The sequence below is a fragment of the Peromyscus californicus genome, unplaced genomic scaffold (genome assembly GCF_007827085.1).
Source record: "Peromyscus californicus insignis strain IS unplaced genomic scaffold, ASM782708v3 Scaffold_9__1_contigs__length_137607984, whole genome shotgun sequence".
Taxonomy (NCBI): domain Eukaryota; kingdom Metazoa; phylum Chordata; class Mammalia; order Rodentia; family Cricetidae; genus Peromyscus; species Peromyscus californicus.
This window is the reverse complement of record NW_026294617.1, coordinates 18,671,184-18,695,872: the sequence shown is the minus strand read 5'-3', so window position 1 is coordinate 18,695,872 and position 24,689 is coordinate 18,671,184. Positions and strand designations below refer to the sequence as shown.

General features: G+C 46.0%; 1 protein-coding gene across 3 annotated transcripts in view; it reads right to left on the bottom strand.

Annotated features, from left to right (window-relative positions):
• Positions 1 to 13,099: 13,099 nt before the first annotated feature.
• Positions 13,100 to 24,689, bottom strand: part of Spata5 (spermatogenesis associated 5) — a 179,100-nt gene continuing 167,510 nt past the window's right edge. For 2 of the 3 annotated variants that reach the window (XM_052730637.1, XM_052730636.1), the window contains exon 16: positions 13,100 to 17,813. In XM_052730637.1, the coding sequence (XP_052586597.1) occupies positions 17,637 to 17,813 (177 nt within the window). In that variant the 3' untranslated portion in view covers positions 13,100 to 17,636. The remainder of the gene's footprint in view (positions 17,814 to 24,689) is intronic. The other variant, XM_052730638.1, reaches the window with a different exon arrangement.

Sequence of the window (24,689 nt, the reverse complement as noted above, 5' to 3'; positions counted from 1 at the left end):
GATCAAAATTCGGCATAGTTCTCACTGACTGTCCAGCATGGAGAAGTTGAGGAACAGTTAAATCACTGTAAACTTGGAGGCCATCTGAACTAGTAAATTCAGGAAATCAACAGAGCCCTGCAATATGCATCTAAATCCCCAACTGCTTCCAAATCCTCTGCAATGCAAGGGAAGGACTTGACAGACACACCTTCATTTCTGGGAATTACCAGGAAGTGCAAGCGACTGGGCAGATACTTGTAGGGAAGCGCATGCATGTGCTCTGGGCCTGCGGTCTCCCATCTCTTTACATGTCCCATGGCCCAGCTGTGCACTCGGGGTGACAGGATGCCTGGACAAGGAAATGCTTGTGGGAAGGTGCAATTCAAAAATCCAAGTAAGTGTCTCCTTGCTAAGACTTGCCACATTTGCTTATAGGCCAGTCACACAGGAACTCCTCAGTCACACAGGAACTCCTCAGTCACACAGGAACTCCTCAGTCACACAGGAACTCCTCAGTTACACAGGAACTCCTCAGTCACACAGGAACTCCTCAGTTACACAGGAACTCCTCAGTCACACAGGAACTCCTCAGTTACACAGGAACTCCTCATTTCAGAAAAGCCATGCTTTCCAGGCTCTTTTGTGGACTGACTTTTAGGCCAACCGTTTCTTATGTATTTGTTTGCTTTCTGGCCATAGGCATTGGTGTTGATGTAACCAAGCTGTGTCTCTCTGCCCTTGATCAGAGCAACGTCTACCCAAGCTTGACCTTTATCTGGTCGGGACAGTTATGGCCCCTCAGCACAGCAAGCTTCCTGAATACACTGACTGTCTTATAACGTGCCACCCAGCTATGTGCATTGGCATGTCCTAGTGGCTAGCCAGGTGTGGAAGTGTGCACGCTCACACATGCTCACCCCCAAACCAGGGATGAAGAATCTGGAGAACAGGTCCAAACCAGTTTTTCTCTTCTCCCTGGGGACTCCTCAGTGGGAGTGCAGCTCAGTGGCCCAGACAAGTGAATGTTTCCTTTGCCTCCAGGGACACATCTCTGCAGAGCTGTGGAGGGGAGCAATGTGGGAAAGGGGTGGTTGCCCGCTTCCTCTACCCTTGTCTCCCCAAGGAAGGGAAAACACCACCCATCACGGCTGCCTGCCAGTTCTGGCCCACTGAATACCTGGATAAAGGAAAATGCATTTTTTTCCTGAGCACAGCATGGGATGGCTGAACATGTTTGCTCAGTGAATACCTGTAGCTCCCTCCCGGGGGTCGTTCCAGTCTGAGAGACCAGGGGGCTGGGGTGAGTGTTGGGGGGACTTGGGAGCAGCCAACTGATGCTCCTATCCTCAAGTTTCAAACAAGCGGAGCGAGCCAGAGAACACAATGGGAATGACATATCTTCTCAGCTCCAGTGTGCTACAGAAAGACAGGTCTTCCACCATGGAGCATTGCAGGGGTGCAGAGAGCTGAACCTCACCAAGTGCATGGACCAGGAGATAGACTCCAGCCATGCTGAAGGGGACGGGGCAGCTTGGAAGCAGAGCTGTGGTGACTGCAGTGACAAGCTGATGCCTCTGACAGAGTCCCGTGGTCTCCATGACAACCCCTAGGACGGAGCTGCGGAGCTGCTATTATCCCCATTTTTACAGATGCAAACCCAGAGGGCTGATCCATCATGAGCCCTGGTTGGGAGCCAGGCTCTGGGATCAGGACCCTCGCTTTCCTACCAGCACCCAGCGCTGCTTTCTGCCAATCACATGATCTTCCTGTGCTTGGGTTTCCCTGTCTGTAAAGCAGGGCTGACGACAGAACTTGGCCCCTGGGGTTGGACAATGGAAAAGGAAGGACTTACCAGTTAATGCCCCTGGTAAATGTTGGCCGGTGTGGGCAGTGCTGTTTCCTCACTCTAAGGGAACTCAGGAAACACTTCACCAGTGCTAGATACAAACAAGCAGGACAGGTGTGATGGGGCAAGCTTCAAAGGTCCAGATTTTACTGGCCTTGTGTAAAGGAAACACACGCTCTCGCCAGTTTCGTGGTGCTCTCGTCACCAAGGCGGCAAAGCAAACAACAGGAACTTCTATTCTTGACTGAGTTCTGATGAAAGAGAAATTGATGGGTCTTGTGCTACTTCCAGGAACTTGGAGGAGAGATGAGCAGGTCACTGTGGGTCTAATGACGAACAGGACATCAGGCTAAGTTGACCTGAGGTCTGGATGAGCTTCAGAAGGTTCAGAGAAATAAGCACTTGGACCCCCTCTACTTGGAATACAGTTCACAACAGAGGGAAACTCTGAAACAAACAAACAAAAATGAGAGAGAGAGAGAGAGAGAGAGAGAGAGAGAGGAGAGAGAGAGAGAGAGAGAGAGAGGGGGGTTTTAGGTTTCAAACCTGGGACAAATGGCTGAGGTGCCTATTTAACTTATCAAAGAAGATGCCCTCTGCCAGGTTCTCCCTGCGTCCCTCTGACTCTACCTGTTGTAGGATCCTCCCAGCTGGCATACCCACCCCTACCCTGCATTCTCCAGCCCAGAGGCTGAGCTGCCCTTCCCCCAGATGCCCTTCCCTATATAATGCAACCATTTTGGTTACCCAGTCCTTTTCATCTACTCTGGGCCTCCTGACTGCTGCACCTGGTTCCCCTCTCCCCTCTCCCTTCCCCTGCCCTCTCCTCACACGGCTCATGTCCACTCTGGACTCTTCCAGATGTCCCTGCCTCTGGCTATGCTCTCCCACATATCTACAATAAACCTTCTTCTCCATGATACCTAGGGCCAGTCATTTCCTTTTCCTTTTTATTTCTTTCTTTTTCATTCAGTGTGTACCCCTGAACATTCATAAAATAATTTCAGTGAAAAAGGGACACGAGACAGTGGTGACAGAAAAGCTCCCATCTGTTCTGACTGCAAAGTGCAATATGTAAGGGACAAAGGAGCCGCACTGGACCGTGCCCTGGGTTAAAGCCTCTGCAGGTCAGCAGTCCACGGGCTTGGGCTAGACCGACAACTCAGTGGTGCAGCGTGCACACTGTTTGTACAGAGGACCTGACTTCAGTTCCCCGCACCCATGTCAGGTGCTGTCGGGTGGCTCACAACTGCCTGGAACTTCAGCTATGGGGAGTGCTGACTAACCCCTCTGGTCCCCCAGGGCACCCGTACTCATGTTTACATACCCCCAAACAGACACACACACACACACACACACACACACACACACACACACACACACACACAACTAGAAAATATTAATGGCACTTTTTAAAAAAAGAACTGGGCTGGGGAGACAGCCACTCAGTAAAGCGCTTGCTCTGGGAGCAAGAGGACTTGATTCAATCATCAGAACTGAAATGAGTCAAGGCTGGTGTGGTGGCACATGATTGTAATCATGGTGCTGGAGCGGCAGAGGCAGGAGGATCCTAGGGACTCTGGCCAGCCAGACTAGGCAAATCAGTGAGCTCCAGGCCAAGCAAAGACCCTTTTCCCAACAAACAAACAAGAAGAGAAGATGGTGACTGAGAACCGCAGTTGGGGTTGACCTCTGGCCTCCACACAGGTGTCTACAAGTGCATACACACCCACACAAAGTGGATGTTACAAGTTTCATGTTTTGCAAGTAAGAAATGTATGTTAAGTATGTCTATAACTTCCTGAGGATCACACAAATCACCAGTAAGGCAGGATTCAAATCCAGAGTCATCTGTGAAGTCCCTGCTGCTCAGCAGGGTGACCTGAAGCCTGAGGATCTGGAGCAGAGGTCAGGGTGTTTCTGATGCTGGGAGACTGCTGTCCCCATGACTTGGCTGGTACCTTCTTTGTGCCCTATCCACTTGCTAGGTCAAAGAGACCAGGTCTCGGAGCCCAAGCCGGCATTCTAGGTGTGACCAAGCAGAAGGTGCCAACACCAGAGAGCACACGCTGGAAGTCACACTCCCTTCCAGGTACCACTCCCTCCACACCACCATATCCCCAGACTTGTAACCTAGAGCTTGTGCACTGTGTCACCCTGGAGACTATTACTAGATGAAGGACTAGATGAGACACACTAAGTGAAATCCACCAGTTGTCAGCTCTGAATTCCCACCGGGATCCCTTTCATACGAAGGACAAACAAGGCTGTCTCAGGAGCACACAGGATTGGCTCCACCCGGCCTTGCCCATCTGATAGCTGTCTTAACTGCATTGGGATGGTTTCTTGTTTGCCTTGAAGGCTCTCCAGCAATCTCTTTTTCAACCTTTAAAACCTGTGGACTCTTTCCTCTGAAGTCTGAAGCCATGGGCCACTGGGGTCTCAGAAGGACGTGGTTCATATGTTGGAAAAGGGAATGAGAAATGTGGTACCTGAGACTTTGGTAGTTTTCTGCTGTGAATCCCCGGAGGGGTGTGAAACCAGGAGATAAACCCATGTAAGGAATGCATACATGATGTACAAGTAGCACCTCAAATGTGATTTAGGTTCACATCAAGTCGAAGTTCCCAGGCAATCTCTCAGCAGAGCATGTGAGTAGCTCCATATAGGTTGCAGGCAGGTGGTGGCCTGGGGAGACCTGGCAGCAGGCTCCCAGCACTGGTCACAGGAAAGGGTCAGTTCAGGGAGAGGACAGTCTGCTGTTGGGGCATGGGGAAGTGGGCAAGAAGTATGTATGCTCCTTGGGAAGAAAAGAGGATCAATTGTAGGAGACTTCAGGGATGCCAAAGACAACAGGATACAAGTGCTTTGGGCTGCTAACCCCTGGCCATCTGCTCCTTCTACTCAGGGTTGCTCCTGACCACCATCACGTTTACTGAAGGAAGTACATCACCTTGTAAATCCACTCTGGCTCAGGCCAACGTCCCCATAGGCTAAGGCATTTGAACCCTTGGCCCTCAGTTGATGGCACTTCAGGAGGTGGAGTCTTGCTGGAGGAAGTATGTCAGTGGGGGCAGGGTTTGGGGGTTCATAGCCTTGCCCACTCTCTGCTCTCTTGAAGATTGATTGCTCCCCTCCCAGATCCAGCTGCCTATTGCCATGCCTCCCCTGCCATTACAGACCGGTTACCTCTGGACACCTAGGCCAAAGCAAACATCCTTTTGGAGGTCACAGTGCTTTTATCATGGAACAGAAAAGTAATGAATGCAGGATCTTACCTTCAGGTACTTGTCCTTTTGTTGTTGTTGTTTTTTTTTTTTTTTTAAACAGAAATGAAACTGGATCGAACTGGGAGTAGTGGGGGCAAAAAGGAGGGAAAGGATGCGCAGGGAGACAGCACTTTTCTTTCCTTTTCATTTCCCAGAGTTTTCCTTCCCTTTCTCCTTCCTTCCATCCCCAGCCCACCCGCTCCTGTCCTGAGAATCGTCCACATTCCCGCCGCTTCTGCCTCACAGCCGAGTGCGCATCTTGGTGGCGAGAGCGTTCGTCTCTCTTGCTCCCATGCTTCTGGTTGGACTCCCAGCTCTGCTCTGTTACCAGTTGTGTATTCTTTGGCAGATCACTTTACCTCTCCAGTCTCCCAAAGCCCACTTCCCTTAGCTTGTCTAACATTACAATCCACTTAGTTTAAAATAAACAGTATAACTTACGTTAGTCCTCTTAGTACGCGTGGCTTTTATCTAATTCTCCATTGCTCTGAAAATGCTTGCACAGCATTGGACAGATCCTAATCCAAGCACTTGCTTCTTCTGAATACACACCCAGGAAGTTTGCAGTGTTATCTCATCCTCACTATATATGCAGCCTTGTTTACTGAACTTAAAAAAAAAATGTATTCCTAAGATAGGTTCCAGAAAGAGTAGTACCATGATTGTGGCACATTTTTCTTTGTTTTCATATGTGTGGTATGCGTGTATATGTGTATTTGCATGTGTGTGCACACATGCGTGTGGAGGCCTGAGGGTGATGTTCAGAATAATCTTCCATTGATTCTACCTCACTTATCGAGGCGGGGTCTGTCAATCAAACCCAGAGCTCACCATCGTAGACAGCTTGCTAAGCAGAAAACCCCCTTTCTGCCTTCTCAGGCAGGGATTGTAGGTGGAGCTCCAGGCTGACCTGGCATTTACATGGGTCCTGGGGATCTGGACTCCAGTCCTTACACTTGCATGGCAAAGCACTTTAACCTACCGAGCCGTGTACCAGATTCTGGATCCAGCACATCTTTTTTTTTTTTTTTTCATTTTTTTTTTTATTAATTTATTTTGCAATACAATTCAGTTCTACATATCAGCCACGGATTCCCTTGTTCTCCCCCCTCCCGTCCCCCTCACCTTCCCCCCAACGCCCCCCCCCCCCCCATTCCCATCTCCTCCAGGGCAAAGCCTTCCCCACAGACTGAGGTCAACCTGGTAGACTCAGTCCAGGTAGGTCTAGTCCCCTCCTCCCAGGCCGAGCCAAACAATCCTGCATAGGCCCCAGGTTTCAAACAGCCAACTCATGCAATGAGCACAAGATCTGGTCCCACTGCCTGGATGCCTCCCAAACAGATCAAGCCAATCAACTGTCTCATCCATTCAGAGGGCCTGATCCAGTGGGGACCCCTCAGCCATTGGTTCATAGTTCATGTGTTTCCATTCATTTGGCTATTTGTCCCTGTGCTTTATCCAACCTTGGTCTCAACAATTCTTGTTCATATAAACCCTCCTCATTCTCGCTAATTGGACTCCCAGAGATCCACCCGGGGCCTAGTCATGGATCTCTGCATCCAGATCCCTCAGTAGTTGGATGAGGTTTCTAGCACAACAATTAGGGTGTTTGGCCATCCCATCACCAGAGTAGGTCAGTTCGGGCTGTCTCTCGACCACTGCCAGCAGTCTGTTGTGTGGGTATCTTTGTGGATTTCTGTGGGCCTCTCTAGCACTTTGCTTCTTCCTATTCTCATGTGGTCTTTATTTACCATGGTCTCCTATTTTGGATCCAGCACATCTTAAGTGTGACGGAGAGTCACAGTAAGAAAGACAGCTGGGACACAGTGATGGTTGCAGGGAAGGGGGAGACTCCAGATTGGCTTAAAGACCTGCAAACAATATCTATAATCAATTAAGTTTCCTGGGTGACCAGAGTCGTATTCAGAAAGTCCTTAGCTGAACCCATAACCTGAAGTATAATCCCCACTCTTTCTTCGAGGAGTTTCAGAGTTTCAGTGCTAACACTGAGGTCTTTGATCCATTTGGAATTGACTTGTGTTCAGGGTCAGAGGCAAGATTCTAGCTTCATCCATCTACACACTGAGATCCAGTTTCCCCAGCACCAAACAAACAAAAGCCATGTCAAAACCTGTATTGCAGGAGGAGAACATCTGCCTCTTCCACTTCCGGTGTATGGGCCGTCAAAGTCAAGTACTCAGATGCTGTTAAGGACTGAACTCCCAGAAAGAGAAGTGTGCTGGCCACGGGTCCCTCAGACTGTGGTTTTACTTAGGGAAAAGGTCTTTACAGAGGCAGTTTAGGTGAAATGGTGAAGGCAAAGTGAGGTATCTACCGCCTTTCTCTTTCTCTCTTTCTTTCTCTCTCTTTCTTTTCTTTCTTTTTTTTCTTTCTTTCTTTCTTTCTTTCTTTCTTTCTTTCTTTCTTTCTTTCTTTCTTTCTTTCTTTCTTTCTTCCTTTCTTTCTTTTTCTTTCTTCTCTCTCTCTCTCTCTCTCTCTCTCTCTCTCTCTCTCTCTCTCTCTCTCTTTTCGAGACAGGGTTTCTCTGTGTAGCTTTGCGCCTGTCCTGATCTCGCTCTGTAGCCCAGGCTGACCTTGAACTCACAGAGATCCGCCTGCCTCTGCCTCCCGAGTGCTGGGATTGAAGGCGTGTACCACCACCGCCCGGCCCTGTCTACCGCCTTTCTAAAAGAAGGGAATGTGGACATAGACAGCAGAAGGCACAGGAGTCAAGGGGCTGTCTGGCTACAAGCTTCCCTGTGGCTATATTGGAAAGCAATCTTGGAGATCCTGGACATGTACCTCCAGAGCTGTGTGGCAGGCTCCCTTCCTGTTGTTTGAACCACTTGCTTCATGGTCCTTACTTACATAGTTGTCATTTGTGTGTTGAATGTGCAATGAGTATGGGTCAGTCAGGATCTTCCAGTCATCTTTTGTCATTACCGGGCAGGGAGCATTCCATTTGTATTTAGTTACAAGGTCTATGTATGTATCCCGGGCTGTCCCTGTTGCTGTGTAGACCAGACTGGGCCTGGACCTCACAGAGCTCTGCCTAAGTTTGCCTCCCAAGTGCTGGGATTAAGTGTGTGTGCCACCACACCCAGCCTCACTTATTTTAAATGTAATGTACATCTGTGTGATCCTCTTCCCTGACAGGACCACCAAAGAATCCACATTGATGAGACACTATTTTCTGCTTTTGCCTTAGTGTTTCTTTATTCCTAAGGTGCACATACTGTTTAATAAGTGTTAGAACATGCAAAGGGCACGGGGTGCAGTCTTTGGGGGACTCTCATAGTTGCTACACTGCCTTGCTGCTTTGCCATACAAAGCTCCTCACTGTTCCCCAGCAATGGATCTGAGTTCAGGCCTCACCCCATTACTCCGTCCGCGTTAGTGCAGAGGCCTGGTGGAGGTCCTGTGTGGTCACAGAGGGAACCCTCTGCTCTCCACAACTGTGGGTCTCCCAGTTTTATCAACCATAACCAGAGGACCTACTCCTTAACCAGAGAACCTATGAATGTCAAGGGACCCATGTTGTCCAACTTCTGAGGGGGAGAAAAGGAAGCATCAATGTGAACCAGAGCTTACATGAAGGTTTCATGTAAATAACCCAAAATAGTCTTTTCTCTCCATGCTTCCCACAGGGAGGTACGTGGCTGGTGGGAACAGCCGTATTGGTAAGCAGAGGGCCTAGTGGCTGGAACCACCCACCTGACTGTGTGACTTTGGGTAAGTCACTGGGTGACATGTGTTCAGAGACACTCAATTTCTAATGCTAGGGTCAGAGACCACACGATCTGCCCTTTCTGTTCACCTCAAACCCAGGTCCATTCCAGTTCTTAAAATGAGCCAGTGGTGTCTGCGGAGGAAGGACAGATTCCCATGATGGCCATGTTGACGGTGAGTGAGCACTCACTGTGGCAGCATCAGTCCTCACCCCCTGCTTCAATGCCTGGGCATCAGGAAGGCGGCCCCTCCTCTGTGTGCCACTGGGTGCTGCTTCCTAAAGATTTCGGAGAGTGCATCTTCAGAGACAGGAAATGGAGGAAGAAAGCCTAACCAATCAATACAAGCATTAAAATAACATGACCTTTTGGCCATGAAGCAGCGGGGCTGAAGAAATGGCTTTCTACAGCCAGGATATTTGATGTGCCAAATTTGCTGGGTTGGTCAATTAATCACATTTGTACTGGGAAAGTATTTCAGGACATTAAAGGATTTATTTGTTTGCTAATCTGCTTCAGGCCCCAGAGGCCTTGTTACAAAATAAGGGGGCAGAAAGAGAAGGAAAGGGGACGGAAGGAGGGAGTGGGAACAGGACAGGGTTTCTTCCCCGTTGGGCAGGCAGTTTTGTTAACCCAGGAGGCCAGACCTCTCAAACTCCATAGGAACCCGCCTGACCCCGGCCCGCTGACGGTTTATAAGATGGACAATGGAGGAGTTGGCTTGTTCTTTCCCCAACGTTAACGTGGTCTTCCTCTGCAAATACATAAGCAGGCTTACTTCTTCCTGGTTTTAAAACTGGGATTTGGAAGTGGCTGCGTGAGAGACAGGCAGATGGAAAAATACACAGAGAATTCTGTGAGATTTCCTGAGGAGGACTGCAGATGGTGGCTTTCATTTGAGGCAATTCCCTCTCTCTACACACACACACACACACACACACACACACACACACACACACACACACACACACACACACACACACAAACTCTTTCCCCTCAAATACAAACAAACATTTGCTTCCCTGTTGCCTCCCCCCCTCAGCCCCCCCCAGGACAGGCTATGAAGTGCACTAGCCAAACAGTCCCTTAATCTCTTTTCCAAAGACTCTAACCTTCTTTTGGCAAAGCAGTGATTTTATTTTGTTCCCCAGCATCTTGACAATGCTCAGAAAACATAATCCTCCCCTTACAATGGAATCCGAGCTTTGCTGTTCTACCCCTGGCGATCCAAGTGACGGTATTAAAGGACAGTTAAGCTTTTTCCAGCGAGGCATTTCCTTCCTTGCGGTCCTCACAGAAAAGTCTGCTTTATTTTTAGTAATATCCTGGCTCCTGGTATTGTGTTTGTGCACATAATCCCTCCACAATAACGCTAGCTGTCTGGTGGCACGTCCCCCCAAGGAACTCAAAGGCCTTTACAGACCTTAATTAATTCTCCCAGCACCCGGGTGAGGTGGGCGAGGGTTCCACTCCGATCTCTGTATTATTATTCCCATTTTGTGATTTTGCCAAAATTCTTTTGCCGTCTTCCCCAGCGTGTTTCCAAATGGAATTCATCCTCAGTGCTAGGCCGGTTGAGACCACAGGGAAGAACCAGAGTAAAATGAAACAAAAGAGGAATGTGAACCACTCTGTCAAGAAGAAGGCTGTGCTGCTGCTGGCCCATGCGGTCTGCCCGGCTTCTCCACGGATGCACCAGGAAGTAAGGGAAGAGGGATGTACAGACCTCCCATTCCCCCAGACCAGACCAGGGCGCAGCCTGGGAACAATGGTAGACCAGGTGCTCCTTGACACTAACCAAGAAGCAGGAATCAGAAAGACTTCTTGCATTCCCAGCCTCCAGCAAGAACATTTGGGGAACTGCTGTTTCAGGGTCTCTGCCCTGCCAGAGCAGTTGATACCTCCCGTTCTCATCAGTAATAGGCTCTCCTAAGGTGGAATGTATTTTTGGAACCTTGGTCATGTGAAACGTACCGATGCTGTTGACTTTTCTCACGGGAGAAAAAGCTCTTTTGTGGGCAAGGATAATTGGTTAAAAGAACGCAGTACAGGGCCGGCAAGATGGCTCAGCTGGTGAAAGCCTTTGCCCCGCAAACCTGACAAACCCGAGTTCAATGATGGGGATCTCCCGAGAAAGGAGACAACAGATTCTCCAGAAAGTTGTCCTCTGAACTCTATCTGCCCACTGGCACATGCACGCTTGCACTACATAGACACAAACACGAAACTAGGAACTTTCCGTTTTTAAAAAATGAAAGCACAACTGCTCTACAATGAAAACGGTTAAGACAACCAAATGAAGTGATACCATAATGGAGGGCACAGTGGGCTCAGGGGTCCCAGGGAAGGTCACAGACTGGTTCTTGCTGCAGAGTGGCAGGGCCTTGGAGGCACACAGAGGAACAGATGTATGAGTACTGATAGCCAAGATGGACAAATCAATTACAGGACAAATCCTTTGCAGGATTCAATAGGGAGTCTGGGACAGTACTTGAGGAGGTAAAGTTTGCAGAATGGAACTCTCTGGGTAGTGTTGGGAAAAAAGATGAGACTTGTGTATGAATTGGAAAGCGACCTGATTTTGTTAGAGCTGACAGTCAAAGTCTAGGGGTGTGTATCATGTGGCAAGCCTTGTTATGACAAGGCTTGTGCCAAGCATCCACCAGGTCTCCGGGACCTGATGAAGCAGGAGTTGTGAGCAGGCCTTTGTGCTGGAGTTGCTGGTTCATGTTGCTGGCTGTGCTTGTTTTCACATACTGGCCTGAACCTACACAACTTCCTGATTTTACATTTTCTCTTGACCGTGGTTCGTTTTTCTTCTAATTCTATTTGTCATCTTCTAAAGATCCAGCTGAAGTTGTATTGGTTCCTGTTTCTGCTATCATGTATTGCCACTTCAGTGGATTAAAGCGACACAAAGGGACCATTAGCTCACAGGATCTGACATGGGTCGTGGAGTTGTGATTAACTGATGGGTTACTAGGTCGCTCTGAGGACTCTGGAGTGCCCTGGCCTTTTCCGGAGCCCTGCTCTCCTTGGCTTGCAGTCAGCTGTGCTTCTTCACACCCCTTCGGACCCTCGTGATTACAGCAGGTCTACCTAGGAAGTCCAGGATTGTCCCTCGGGCCAGGTGAAAGTGATGCCACACATCCATTTAGGGATAGGAGGACAGACACATTTATAAGGGCTCATTCTAACACACACAGAGGAGCATGTTTTGGGTTTCTGCCTTCCAAAGACTGCACTGATGGCTCAGTCATTTCTATTGTTTTTCATGTGTTAATTTCTACTTTAAGGTTCATCTTCTCCCTGTTGCTAATTTTATCCCCCCCCCCCCCCTCAGTGGAATCCTTAGTTCAGCTAATTGTGTCAACCACTGTGTGGTGCTCACTAATGCACTGATCTTCACATGGTTTTTCACATCTACAGAGTGGCTTTTTCTTTGACCAAGGAATCATTTAAATTGTTTATGTATTGTTCCTATACTGGGTTTTGGCTTCTCTACTATGTAGTTAGACAGAATGAATCACATGGTTTCTGAATTGCATCATTTCTGCAAACATCTGGAGACTACTCATAACTGTGTGAGATGCTAGTGTATGTAGTTCAAACACATTTGCTGTGAATTGTTACTCTACCTTGGGACAAGGAGAACTTTCCTACCTTTTTAATGGCAGCATAATGTTTTACTGTATGGATTAGATACATAGATTTAAATCACTCCTTACTGTTAGGTAATTGAGCTTAGAATACTGTTATTATGCAAACAAGGCTGGAAGCTTTCCCTTTGCCATTCTCCCCAAGGATTTGCAGAACAGAGTAGGATTTCTGATTCAAAGGGTAGTGCCTGGAGGGATTATCTTTGTTAATTCCCATCCTTAGTTTAGTCTATTCTTTTCCTGTTCTCAGAAAATGTCATCCCCCCACCCCCAGTGTGTTATAGCTTTTTTTTTTTTTTTTTTTTTTTTGGTCCCTACTAGATTACTGGCATAGTCTCTGCTTCTAGGTCCATGTGGGGGATTTCAAACTGTGGTTATTCCCCATTCCAAGATCATCTTAACTCTGTCATACCTCTCATCATGAGGATTGTACTGGTCCAGTATTTTAATTGCTATCTTGAGTCTATTCCTTTAGCCCTATCCTTCTGGTATTCCTTCTATTCCTTCACTTAAGTAACATTCAACTGACTTTTAATATGCATATTGGTCAGGCTTTAATGCTTCTGGGGTCCAGAAGCTACATGTAAAATGCTACTAAAGTATCACAGTACTCTGTGGCTTTCAAATAAGGAATTTATTTGTGTTTTCTGAGATACACCCAGGTTGACGTGGGAGGAGCAAGCAAGTAAACAGAGCATTAAGCTGTCAAACACCCCTGAACTCACTCTAGTGTAAGCCACACCTGATTCTAGAGAGTAACCAGGTGTGTGTTTGCACTTCCAGGCAGGACTCCAGAAGGAGGAGAAAACAAGCAAGGACCCGAGGGCTTCATTTACGGAGTGACAGACCAGATGATAATTCCATTCTGCTTCCTATAGTTAGCTTCTTTCTGATCATCATACATTCGGCAGATACTTAAGCCTGTGATCCCAGGACTTGGGAGACCGAGACAGCAGGCTTGCCTTGAGTTTAAGACCAGCTTGAGTACAGAGTGAGACCTAGTCTTAAACTGAGCAAAAACAAACTATACATTTCCTTTGAAAACTGTTTCACACATTAGAGATAAAGGGTGGAAGCCATTCTTCAAAATTTCAATCAGAAAAAAAAAATGTAGAACAAGGACAAACTCCTGACCAGATGCCAAAAAGTAAACCATATGAGGACAAGAAGCTAGCCATTTTCTTGTTAAATAGGCCATGACCTGTACTATGCATTCCATCACAACAAACACAAATAGCATGATCATGTACCACTTGTCCCTAAACATGAGCCTTTGGTATCAGAAATGAAACCCTTAAGGCAAAGCTGGCATAAACAAGTAGTGTTGACATCTGGCCTGGTCTTTTGTGTGCTTTGTAACAGTACTGGTATAAAAAGGGCACAAGTCGAATAAGAGAACAGCTTGATTTAGGACTAAAGCTTCAGGGTGGGTTACTGCAACTCCTGTGTGCAGCCTGGGTCCTGGAACCTGACTAGGGTGAGGGAGGGAATGGAGGACAGGCACACAGACACATATACAGGACAGCTGGGGCCAGGTGGGGCTCTGCACACTGACAGAGGGCATCCACTACTGTCAGCAACCCAGAACCTCACTGTCCATTATGTACAGCACAAGGGGAGGGTGTGGCTAGTCTTCGCAGGTGGTACCTCACAGGCCATGACTCTGGCTGCAAACAGGGAGGGGGAGCTGCAGCGGCTAGCTTTTGTGCACACTGGTCACTTGCTAACACTAGAACCCCCAGGAAAGTTTTGCCACTCCTCTTGAGCCTAGCCCATATGGGGAATGGCTTTGCCAATCTACAATAGGTGTGAGGCTTAGGAATCTTTGTCATGGCTGAGTCATGTCAATGATACTGTCACTAAGAACTTTATCACCCAGAACTTCTGTTTCTACAATTAGTGCTCTAAAATCTTAAAGGTATAGGCCACCACTGCCTGGCTCTAAAACCTTTTTGAACGCTGACCTTCCATCTCCTTTCTTGCACTAACACCACAGCACCATGGAAACAGATCTACTGCTAAGGCATTAACTTCCATCAACACATTTCTTTCCACTGGTCTCCTAGGTCTCCATCTCTTCTTGCACCTTATTTATTTACTCTGCATTTTATCCTTGAACACAGCGATCCTGAGTCTTTAGACAGGGTGTAGGTACCCTGGATTGAGATGTAAGTCCATGTAATTAAATGACTGTGATGTTCAAGGCCTACTTATAAAATTAGCAACACATATTCAGGCACAACTACAAAAAAAATGACACCTGGATTACTGTCACTCAGCTAATAACTGAAGCAACTAACACAATATAAGAACTGCAGCTTTTGCCTCTCCGCAACACCTATTTGATGTCTCCTTTTTACTTGTACAGTCCCCATAAACAACATGTAATTCTATTTGAGACAGGGTCTTGTCGTGTAGGCAGGCTTAAACCTACAGTCAGCTTCATGCTTTACACTCTCTAAGGTATTTCTCTTCAGCTTTGAATTCAACTGTCTCATGTGGATCTCTAATTATTCTCAATTGTCACTGTGTTCTATTGTATGCCTTCCCTTACACTTCCTCAACTGCCATTACAGGTAGAGGCCCACTCTTTTAAAGGTCTTTGAATTGAAGTCACTGTGCATACCCAGAGACCTAAGACTCCTGAGCTGCTTTCTGAGGTGGCTGCACCGAATTACATGGCATTGTCCGAAGTTCTCCTGCTCATCCTTGGGAGATTACAAACGCTTCTCTATGGGATGTCATCTGCTCAGAACCTCCAGTAGCCAGGGTGTAGGCATCTTCACTAGTGGGGCTGTTAGCCACCCTAAGACAGTCCTTTTGTGGATGTATGCTTTCGTGGGAATCTGAAGTAGTGTGAGTTCAAACGTCAACACTGTGGTTAAGTCTGTGGGCACAATCCCTAGTAGGCCTTTTTCAAATATCCAAAGCACAGGGCAAGTATGAGGTGCCTGTGGTTCCCTCTGCCAGGGGAAGAACTCTTCTAGTCTACTCTTGCACTGAGGGTGTGGGGATATGGGGTGTGTGTGTGTATGCTCAGAACTGGGCAGTATGTAGAGCTGAGGCTCAACTCCAGCTTCCCATGTGGTGACAACACCCACTCTCCTTTGTTAGTCAAGATCAACATCTTTCTTTCCCCCACCTGACTCAAGTCAAGTTCTGGTTTGTACTTCATGAGGAGAGGTGTTCTCTTCAGATTCTTGCCCAGTCCTTGGAAAGTTAGCTTTTCTCTTATCCTCTTATATTCTGAGTCATACGTGGGAAGAAAGTGAGGTCCTTCCTTGCCATAATTTTATTCACAAATAACTAAAATGGAAGTGGAGAGCACAAAAGTAGTTTTGAGGCCTTGTTTATCTCATTGTGTATGCCTAATTTCTTTATCCTAACACCAGTGTCTCATGTAGCCCAGGCAGGCCTTAAGCTCATAATCCCCTACTTGTACCTCCCCAAAGCTGGGATTATAGGTATGTACCACTGTGCCCAGTTATAAAGGTAATTTACAAGTTATCACTATCCAACCAAACTATCTGAATGATGGGATTTTTCTATACGGTCACATTTTAAAGTATACCTAATATGGCTGATGAAATTTTGATATTATTTCATTTAAATAAATATAATACTTATATTTGACAGCACAGTACTAAATAGTAACACTTTTCTTCCTTAAGTGGTGTTATGAACTGGTGACCAATGCTGTCTTGCCAAGTGTATCAGACAGTGACAGGATGAACAGCTGTCATGTGGCTTCCTCACTTCTTCAGACTATCTTCAGTCACACAATTGTCTTTCTGATTTTCAAACACTAGCTGCCAGGTTCTCACTGATCACCTGGACAGAGTTTTGTTCTGTTTTGTCATCCCCACCCCTACCCCAAGATGGGTTTTCTGTGTGGCCCTGGCTGTCCTGGAACTCACTCTGTAGACCACGCTGGCCTTGAACTCACAGAGATCTGCCTGCCTCTGCCTCCCAGGTGCTGGGATTAAAGGCGTGTGCCACCACTGCCTGGCTCTAAAATCTTTTTAAACTCTGACCTTCCATCTCCTTTTTTTGCACTAACACCACACCATCACTGCCCGCCCAGCCAGTTTTTTAAAGAGGGTTTACGCAGTATCAAAGTGTCAAGGAATTTTGAGGATATTTAACTAGAGGCATAAACACACATATTTAGAATACAACATAATCCAACAGAATTCAAGGTAAAATTTGTAATTTTGTTGTTAATTTTTAAATGACATTTATTTGTGTGTGTATGTGTGTGTGTTCATGCTCTGGTGCACATGTGAAAAGTTCAAAGGACAACCTGATGGGTTCTCTCTGTCCACCAGAGACCAAACTCAGGTTGTTAGGGTTGGTGGCAAATGCCTTTACCTGCTAAGTCATCTCGACAGCCCTGTTTGATTCTTAGGTTTTTCTTTTTAACTGAAACGATTAACGAACAACTTGTACACAGGTATACATTAAAACTGGCATACACTTTGATTTCCTTACAGTATTGTAGCAAAAGCTGAGGGTCCAGTTCTGGCCTCAAACTGGATGGACCCATACTTTTAAATTTTCTAAGCCTATCACTGTATGTGAAAATTTCATGCTTTCTGGCCACAAATGCAGGTGCCAAGAGCAATGAGAACTACACATCTGGAACTAAACCTGGCTGGCATTTCAGAGTGCAGATTTGGGAGAGGAAACGTGGCTTGGCTGGTAGGGTACTTGCCTAGCATGTGCTGGGCCCTGGGTTCAAGGTCCAGCACACATCAACAGTACTGCAAAATATAGCTGTGATGCCAGCATTTGGGAAGCAGAAGCAACAGATTCAGAAGTTGAAGTTCACCTCCAGCTTTACGGAGTTGGAGGCCAACCTAGGCATCATAAAATCCTATCTATAAGCAAAGAACTGGTGAATTCTGCAGTAAAGAAATAATACAAGGGATGAATGTATGTTGTTGAAAATCAAAATGTAAAACTGGTTTGAACTCATGCCCAGAGATATGTTTATTGTACTTGAATGATTCGAAAACATTTAGGTGAGGCTCTTCAACTCCAGGGAGGTTATTTCAAACATTTACCTATTAAGAAACTGTAAACACTCTCAAGACAAAATTTGCAAACAAAACTTTTCTCTACAAAATATATGCATATAAGTATGCATTTCTTAGGCTGTGTGTAGCCCACTCTTCTCTTGGTAATCTTCATAAAAGCGCATCAGTGACTCTGGGATTCTAGGTGTCACAATGCTCAAGGCTTGAGTGAAATGCCTCTTCATAATGCGGTCAGCTTTAATATCTTCTTCCAGGGCCAGAAGAGCAGCCTCCTTGCAGAGAGCTATGATCTGAAATTGAACAAGTAAAAGGAGGAGAAAGTAGTCAGCACTCCTTTGTTGACAAACTATTTTCAACATATTTATCTGTGGTGTGACATTTAAAAAAGTCTTTTATTTTTGAGATAATTACATCTTTCCCCCTCCCTTTCCTCTCTCTGAAACCTCCCATGTAGTCCACCACCCTCTTTCAAGTTCACAGATTCTGTTATTTCTTTGTTATTATTGTGGATGTGTGTGTCGGGGGTGTGGGTGTGGTTCTAAATATGTATGTACAACTTGCTCAGTCTGTATAGTCTTATTTGTACGTATGTTTTCAGGGCTGACCATTTGGTGTGCTCTCAGCATTATTTAGCTCCTTGTGGGCCTTCCATGGTAGCATGTCTATAGGTGTTATCCTTGTTCAGGTCACATTCAGGCAGCCATGTTGGTGAGACTTTGGTGGCTTCTGACATGTGGTGTGATTCTGCATCATGAGCATATCCCTGTGGGAGTTACTCAACTTAAGGTTTGTTTTTTTTGGTCTTGTAGCTTACATAATTAAGTCTATAAAAAGAAAGTCCCATGAGATGAGCTTGTGTTTGAGGTCTGGACTGATCACTTGACTGTTTCTACAAAGCACATATGCACTACCCATCATACCCCAAACCAGACAAGTCTAGTATTGTTTCAGCAACAGGGATTCATTTCACTTTTCCCCCTTTCCCATGAGGCCACAGGAGAACTCTACTGAGAAAATGTGTAGATAAGTGGGTCAATCTGACTCACAGACAGTTGGGAATATTAGATTAACCTGCTCAGAAACAAAATCCTTGGCCACTTGAGTTTAACTTCTTTAGCAAAGATGATTTTTGAAGCCAGCCTGAATTTCTTTAGCACCCTGCCCTTCCCCCACGACAGTGCAGGCTACATATTTTAAAGGAGTTATTAGCAAGCTGCCAGAATGGGGTGGTGGGGGTGTGGGGGAGAGCCTCTTTTGCCAATAGGCTATAAACATAAGTGTGTAATATTCAGTTTTGACTAAATAATCAATACCTAAACTTTCATATGTGCCTTGCTGTGAGGCTGAAAACATGTTTGTGGGAATAAGAAAATGAGACAAAAACTATTGGATTGTGCCAAGATCTTACTATCAGATCCAGACTAAGATATTTTTACTTCAGCGGCTACCACACACTTTATTTGGTGTCTATACATCACATATTTTCTTTTCATTCATTCAGCAGTTAAAATATATCTGCTGACCAGTTTCCTAATAAAAACACAAGACCAACAGAACACCATGTAAAATCGAGTTATTTCACCTCTACGCCAAAGGGCAGAAGAGGCAATTGTGTGCAATTCTGAATGCCTTGCACCGTGGAAAACAACATGAAACCTCTTACACATAGCCTATGGTTCTTCCCTCAATCCACCAAAGAAGCGGGTTTGAACAGGTGTCTCAGCATAGCAAAATAGAAGCAGGGCAGCAGCAAAAATCAGAACCAACATGGCTTCTGAGCAGACAGCAACTCTTAAAAACCACGCTAAAGAATAAGCCAAGGCCATTGCTGTCTAATAAGAAGTAGTCAATAGGAAGGAACACTTGACCATGCTTGGCAGTTTCCTGGACTTTATCTCCTGTGTGCTAGAGTCCCTCTTCCTCCTCCTGTTTGTTTCGGCTTCACACTAGAACTGGTGCATTTAGTATCAGAAACAGTAACTTAAGTAGTCGCTTCCATTTCCAGGCATGGCCTGGGTGAATCTACTTTCTGCTACCAGACAAGCACAGTGACAGTGACAACAGGGAAGCATGCACACAAGTGGCTGGAAGCGTGGGGGGGGGGGGGGGGGGGGGGGGGGGAAGAGCAGGAGCTGCTTCCTGACTGTAAGCATTAGGTTTTAGCTAACTTTTCTGGTAAACTAGCTCAGAAAGCACTGCTATCCTCAAGATGACACAATCAATAAATAGGTGAGCCGCCCTGCAGACCTTAGACTGGACAGAGAATAGATAGGTGTAGAGATAATAGAGCCAGGTTTAAATGGGCCAGAAGAGGACTAGGCGACTTTAGATGCCTCCCCCCTCAGTTTTTTTTTTTTTTTTTTTTTTTTTTTCCAAGACAGGGTTTCTCTGTGTAATAGCACCCTCAATGGCCTGGAACTCACTCTGCAGACCAGGCTGGACTGAACTCACACAGATCTACCCTCCTCTGCCTCTCCAGTGCTAGGATTAATTAAAGGCGTGCATCACCATGCCTGGCTACTTTTTTTTTTAAGTTTATTTTATGCTTAAGAGTGTTTTGCCTGCAAGTATGTATATGCACCACGTGTGTGCCTGGTGCCTGAGAGATCAGAAGAAGGAGTTGAATCCCTTGGAATTGCAGTTCTGGATCTTTGTGGGTGCTGGGAACCAAACACGGCAGCAAGTGCTCTTAACCACTCAGCCACCTCTCCAGTTCCTTTTAAAAAACAAACTAACGAACTTATATTTTGGTGGTGGAATGGAGTACCTGTGTTTCATGTGCTCTACCACCAAGACACACATCTTCAGGCCATCCAAATGATCCTCCACTCACCAGGATCTTATGTATCCTAGCTGGCTTTGAACCTGCAGGTAGCTGAGGATGATGCTGATTCTCTTGCCTCCACCTCCCCTGTGCTGGGATCACAGGCAAACCCCCATCATGTCCAGCTGTGCTGGAGGTCAAACCCTGGCTTCCTTCATGCAGGGCAAGCACTGTACCAACTGAGCTACATCTCAACCACCACCCTTCTCCTTCGGAAAAGTATTTGATAGCTGAATTCATACCCTGCTTAACAGTACTCCCCAGGATGGCTTAAAACACTGTAGTTCAACTTCCTGTGCACCTGAGAGATGGTGATTTTAGGGTACAAAGACACAGACATACTGCTGCTCCTTGCTGGAGCTAGTGAGCTACCCACTCAGGCTTCAGACTGCACTGAAGACAGACCTTCCTTTCCTTGCAGCTGCACACTGAACCCACAATGGCACAGAAGCTGTCTGTGCTACTCCTGCTGTTTGGCAGGAAGAAAGCACACCATCCAGTGAGGCCTAATCTCAGCTTCTTTGTATTTCAAGTGTAGTAAATAGCTTTTAAAAAATCCACCAAAAGAAACGGGCCTCGGTGCTTTAAAAATTCTTAGGTAGTCTCAGAAAGGAGTTTTGTTAAAAGAGTCTTCTGTTTGGAACACCTGTGACCTGTTGAGCTTAATTGGGCTGCAGCTGGCGCCGATTGTGGCGCAGCCGCTGGAGCACCGGCGTGGACATTGTGCTGTCCTGGCCCGCCCGCCCCCCTTCTTTTTTCTTTTCACTTTCACAGCCCTGTGACCTCCTTCCCCTGTGTGTTGGAGGGATTAGGAACCTAGTGAGAGTGCTGTCTTGCTGTTTGTGAACAGCATGCTCTGGAGGTCCTTCAAGGAGGCTACCTGGGAGATTATGCTCCTGTGGATGGGAGGGAGGGCGGGCCATTGAGCTGCTGAACCGCAGCTGAAAGAGGAGCTTGAAAGGTGGGTCTGGGGCAGCGCAGCAGGCTCGTCGGAGTAGGGACAGATGAAGTAGGACCTTAACAGAGGCAAACCCGGCACCACCAGCAGCAGCTCAGAGAGCCAAACTGTGTTGCAGAATGGAATTAATTAATTAAGGGTCGCTCACAGCACTTATCCTTTAAAATGTTTCTTCACTGAAAAACTTGTAAGTGGTGAGGCAAGAACTGAAGTTTAGAGCTTTTATTACCTAACTATGCTTTTAGGCTGAATTCCCTTGCAAAACAATCTTCACCACAGTTACTCCATGTGGGCTTAAAGTCATATACTCTAGAATGCCATGCACAGCACTCCACTCAAAATAAAACAAAAATTTCTGTAAACACACATTCACACTTGATAGAGATGGGGAAAACAATTGGTGGCTTAACTCTGTTAATTAAAAGTTACTCTGAGGTCTTTGGGACATGGTTAAATAATTTTGCATTTGGAGTACAAAATTTCATTATTTTTCACAAAGAAATGCCTACAATAGTTTTTTGCTTTTTTCAAATTTACATATGATCTGGGCACTTGGGAAGGCTGAGGCAGAAAGACTTAGTCTGAGGCCAGCCTGGGCTACAGTGGAGACCCCCCATCTCAAGACAAAAGAAAACACAAAAGAAAATTTACACACAGATCAACTATCCTGTATAAGTTCTGGGCTGGAAAGATCTGGAATATTATTTGTTCCTATGGAATTTTAACTATTACTAGCTTCAATGGAACCATCATAAGATACAAAAGGGGGTATTTTTGGTTTTGCAAAGAAAACCATCACAGAAATGAACAGCTCAGAAACCACTCCAGTGCAGTGCTAAGATGGACCAGTTGGCAGGAGCCTAGTTCTCTGGTCACTCAAGGAATCTGACTGCTTACAAGGTAGCAGGCTCCAGGGAACACAGCAGTAAAACCCCAAGCTCATGGCAAGGCACAGGTGTGCACAGGGCCACTCTTCTAGTCGTCCTTCAGTGTAGGACTAGTGTCTCAGTGGCAGGTGTTTCATGGCCCACACACACCTCTGGTTTCAGAGGCTAAATAACTGCCTGTTGCTTGCACTGTCCCAACTATCACAACTGTCAAGGTTTAGAGTTATCTGTGCTAAATGGCTATTCCCTACTGTTCTGTGAAGTCCTTGCAGACTCAGTCCTGTTCTACTTCCCAGACACACTAGGTTAGCATGTTAGACCTCCTGCTGAAGTTCATTTTCTCTGAAGACACACATGAGCTAACTTTTGTCTTTTTAGTTGTCCCCAAGATAACTCATTACCTAGAGTAAAAAAGCACCATCATCCTGGGCACAACAACCACCCTATGATGCTGTGTCATTTATGAGACCTTGCTGGCTGAGAGAGCCCTGAAACAGGTACCATAGCTTTTGAGACAGGGTCTCTTTATGTAGCTCCAGGCCTCCCTTATGTATCTGGGGTGTCTGATCCTCTATGCCACTATTCTGGAAGTATGCATGGCAGGGGCTGCTGTTGAGGTAGTTTTAATGTGCACCATGTTCCCATCTTTGTTGCCAGTCATTCTCTTGCCCATGGGCTGGCCTGATGATCAGCTACTGACTGGACATCACTCATTACATTCAATCAAGACAGTTTTGCTATGTAGCCCAGGCTGGCCTCAACTTCACGGTGTTTTTTTTTCTGTTTCAGCATCCCAAGTGTTTTAGTTAGAGGGACATGCTGCCCTATCCTGAAATCCTTTTTTAGCATGGTATGGTATTTATGGCTATTTTTGTTAAGCAGGAGGAGGAAAGAAGCTGGATAACTCATATAGAGTCAGCTAAGGGGGAGCTATAGATAGGTCCTGGGACAAGTAAATAAAGCACAGCACCAGCACCCGTCAGAGGGATAAGACAATACCACTACCTCATACTTACATCATGTGTGTCACTCTACTGATAGTGTTGTTTTCTGAAAGAAAGGATGCTCTCCCAGGATAGAAATACATTTAAATTACATGAAGGTACACAGTTTTCATCAGATAAGATATCCTCAAATACCCAGGATGTACTCCATACAGCTTTGCTTTTGGACTTTGTTTTTCCTCTGACTGGTAATGCTTATAATGTTTTACAAGACATTTGTATAGAAGCTGACACCATGCTGCTTAAAATTCAAATAATCAAAACAGTTATCTTTCTAAAATACACTTATCAATATTTCAAGTGGCATCTCACCAGCTTTGTGTACTACTGTTGACCATACACGAAAGTCTTCTAGGGTCCATGGCTATCTAGATGGGCCTTAGCATATAGCTGAAGATTGGAAAATATCCACTAGCAATAAACACTGCTACTTGTCCCGACTCCAGTGTGTTCAAAGCTCTCATCACAGAATAAAAAGGTGTCATGACCTAAAAGAGGTTAAGAACTACTACACTGTTTTATAATAACCACATTTCAAACCTCCTTGAGTCTCACTGAGTCACACCAGAAAGTCAGGGAGAATTATGGGGACATGAAGGAAAAGGAGCCCATCACCCCTGAGTCTGGTTGGAGCCTCTCTCCAGCTGAGAAAATAGAATTTAACATTTGCTGTGAAGGTTGTTGACATTGAGAAATAATACTGCTTTCATATACTAGCCATTTCACTTAAGATATTAGTGAACCATACTTAAGGCCTAAGCTTGCATGACCTTCAAGTATGGCCTTACTCCTCTCCTAGACACTCTTGGGAATCTCCAGCAAGACTGTGAACCTGACTTACAGTGAAGAGCCCTGACGTTTCCTTCTTCATGACCTAGACTTTTGCTTTGTCACCTGTAATCCTGTCAGGTACACCACAGGGACCACTTTACGATCTCATTTAATTCCTCAGCAACCCTTTGAAGATATCAACTTCGAAACCAACCCAAAATCACCCCAAACCCTATACACGACTATTATAAAGACAGTGAAGCGAGACTCAACTTTGAGAAACCAACACCCATGCTCTGGGGTGTGCCTTATTTTCTTTCAGAGTGCCTCTCTTTCTCTTAACCCTTGTGCTTAAAATCTGTATTGGAACTTCTTTGTGTGTATGAGTGAATGATGTATTATGTGTTCATGTGGGTGTGTGCACATGCATGTGCCCATGGAGGCTATTCAATGTTGTGGAATAATCTTTTTGTACACTGAAGATGTGTCTTTGCCAAGGTTCCTTCTGATTGGTTTAATAAAGAGCTGAATGGCCAACAGCTAGGCAGGAAGAGGTTAGGCAGGACTTCCAGGCAGAGAGAGGAGGAGGGGAGATGAATCTAGGCACCAGGGAGAGACACCAGAGGACACGGAGAAGAAAGAAGAGGTACACCGCAAATACAAACAGCAAAGCTGTACCCAAAAGGTACTCAGGAGTGACCTCACACTGCACCTGCACGTGC